Consider the following 2694-nt stretch of genomic DNA (forward strand, 5'->3'; position numbering starts at 1 on the left):
CCCTAAAAGATAAACAACAATCAGTCATGGAACCCACTCCTGCTTGTGCTCATCAGCGCTGTAATGCCTTCTAAAAAGAGCTGCAAATTTTTTTCAGAACTGTTTTGTTTACCCCACTTCACATGACACCAGTCTGACGTTGTCAGAGGAAGGTGGATGCTCTCTCAGGGAGTATCACAAAAGGCGCCTCCATAAGCAGGACGCAGGGACATGAAGGCATTCAGTTCTTCTGCAAATTTTTTAGGTACTTTACAGTTTAAGTCAATGGCTCCACCTATGTAAGCAAATATGTAACTGCTACCGTCACCACATCTTGCTGCCTGTATCCAACGTTATACATCTGAAACAACGCTCCAGAATGACAGAAGTTAGAGCCCAGCTGTGAGTTGTCCCTTCTGTCTTGCATTCATACCCAATACCATGAACAGTCTTCTCCACAGTACTGAAAATCCCGAGACCAAATCTGAACACGAGATTTAAAGCATCTGGAAACTATTCCAACATTAAATTGAACCTGAAGGCACCACTTCACAAGTCATTTGTACAACAAGAGCGTAAGATTGGATATATTAAAATAAGCACTGTCTCACTCCACTACACCACAACAGATGAGAAACTCTACCTCCCAGCTCCTTCCGACTTCAGGTACCTACAGCAGCAGGGGTCTGGTTCAGACCCCCACTTCTGCCACACCAAACCACTTGTTTCAACGTATCCAATCCAATTACCTCCCCCCTGGAGACTCCATGACCTCTCAGAAATTTGACCAACTAAAGCAATGTTATGACATTGCAGGTGAAGAAATTACTTATTTCCTGCCTCATCTGCCCAATCTTCAGTAAATTCCTTACCCTTTGGAAAAGATTTGCATACAGCACTAGTGAACATTGCAACATAAGCTGCATGAAATTCTGGCTTACCTGAAATTCACCATCTTCTCGTATGTAACACTCCACACTACACCTCTGTTCTCTTAACCCTCTTTCTTCTGTCTGTGCTTACCCTAATATTCTCCCTCCGAAAAATGAATGTATTTTCCTGAATTTACTATTAATTCTTCCTCCACAGCATTGCTCAAACCTTTGGGGGGGGGGGGTGTCCCTCTTACTCCCTTGCACCAGACGAGACCCAGTTCATCCAAGCTCTATCCAAAACTTACATGTCATTGCTTGTAGCCCCAAGCTTAGACTGGGATGCCAACTGCTCTAGGGGTTACACCAAGTACAGTAAAATCCCAAAGCTGTCCCCAGACCACCCAATTGTAAAGCTTCTCAAAGAGAGGGAGAATTATTATTTAAAAGCAGACAAGAGCATTGAAATACAAGCATAGCTCCTCTGTCTTCTGGGGTATTTCGTGTTAGGGTCATACAGCATAGGACTGAGCTGGCCCTAACGACCACTCTCTCCACATCTGTATAGGATCATGTGCACAGACGGCACTCAATAAAAATTTGTGCAACAGAGAGAACTAAACCTGCACAAAGTTCCATTTCTAACAAAGCTGCTTCCAAAACATGCACAATGCAGTTTGTGCTGGGAAATCAACTGGGAAAATGCTGTTTGAATTATTCAGTGCGTCAAGGCAGGGAAAGGGGCTTGTAAGTCACTTTCCCCCAAAGAACAAGAATTATCTGTGATGTGCAAATGAGATCATGGAATTAAAGGAATCCAGTATATTTGCTCTTTGAAGGCACTCGCATTCATACCCTCCACCTTTCTCTTCCTGCCTTGCTGTTCCCTCATTTAGACCCTTATTTCTTCTCCATCAAGATTTTAGATGGCGTTCCAGAGACCTTTCCCACGGCAAACAGCAAACCAGTAAGAGATGCTCAAGATCACTAAGGCCGTTACTGGAAAGGCACCTTCTGGCGTTCTGCGGAACACTCTCCTGCTGTGAGGCTGACCCACCAGTAAGCAGCGGGTACTACAGTCCTACGCCTACAAGGATTTCTACAAATGTAAAGCAACGGTGTGAAAAAAATGCTATGTATTTTGCACCTTTGGTCTTAAATCCTACAGCGCCTTCTCAAGGTCACGCTTCCATTTCTGCGTGCGTCCCTCTGTAAGGCCACAGCCCAGCCAGAGCACAAAGCACTGAGGCAGGCGAGCAGAAGGGGGGGTGTTCAGGGGAGGGTCGTACGCCAGCGCTCCCTGTTCTCCAGAGAGGCTTTACAGATAGGCCGAGAAGCTCTGGGAGATTGCAAGAGCTTTCAGAACGTGCCGGTCCCGCTCCTTGGGGGATAAGGAGATTAATTAACCGATTCCTAATCAAACGTCAGGCAGTTCTCCGCAGGGAGTGAAACCACACCTAGCGCAGAACGCTGCAAGTACGGCGTTAGGCACCTCGGTGTTCTTTTGCTGGCTTTTTTTTTTTGGCTTCCCAGGCAGAGAAGCTTCACGGGTACACGTCTGCCGGGGAGAAGGACCCGTCCTCCCCCCGCGGCCGCACCGGGCCGCGGCAGGGCTCTTACCGGAGAGAGCCGCCACCAAAGGCGCGCACAGCCTCTCCTCAGCCGCCAGCAGCTGCACGGCGGGCCCCGCCGGCCGGGCCAGGGCGTCGCGGAGCCGGGCGAGGACGTGCCTCCTGCGCACCAGCTGCGGGACGGACAGAGGGACAAAGAACCCGTCAGCGCTCCGCTCCGCGCCGCGCCGGGATCGGGGCGGGGGTCTGGGGGGACCGCCGCGGGGCCCGGC

General features: G+C 49.4%; 1 protein-coding gene across 1 annotated transcript in view; it reads left to right on the forward strand.

Annotated features, from left to right (window-relative positions):
- Positions 1-1825: 1825 nt before the first annotated feature.
- Positions 1826-2694, forward strand: part of NHP2L1 (NHP2 non-histone chromosome protein 2-like 1 (S. cerevisiae)) — a 5236-nt gene continuing 4367 nt past the window's right edge. Inside the window, exons 1-2 of the mRNA XM_010562309.1 lie at positions 1826-1893; positions 2385-2666. Of these exons, the coding sequence (XP_010560611.1) occupies positions 1826-1893; positions 2385-2666 (350 nt within the window). The remainder of the gene's footprint in view (positions 1894-2384; positions 2667-2694) is intronic.

The sequence above is a fragment of the Haliaeetus leucocephalus genome, unplaced genomic scaffold (genome assembly GCF_000737465.1).
Source record: "Haliaeetus leucocephalus isolate CR32 unplaced genomic scaffold, Haliaeetus_leucocephalus-4.0 Scaffold0, whole genome shotgun sequence".
NCBI lineage: Eukaryota > Metazoa > Chordata > Aves > Accipitriformes > Accipitridae > Haliaeetus > Haliaeetus leucocephalus.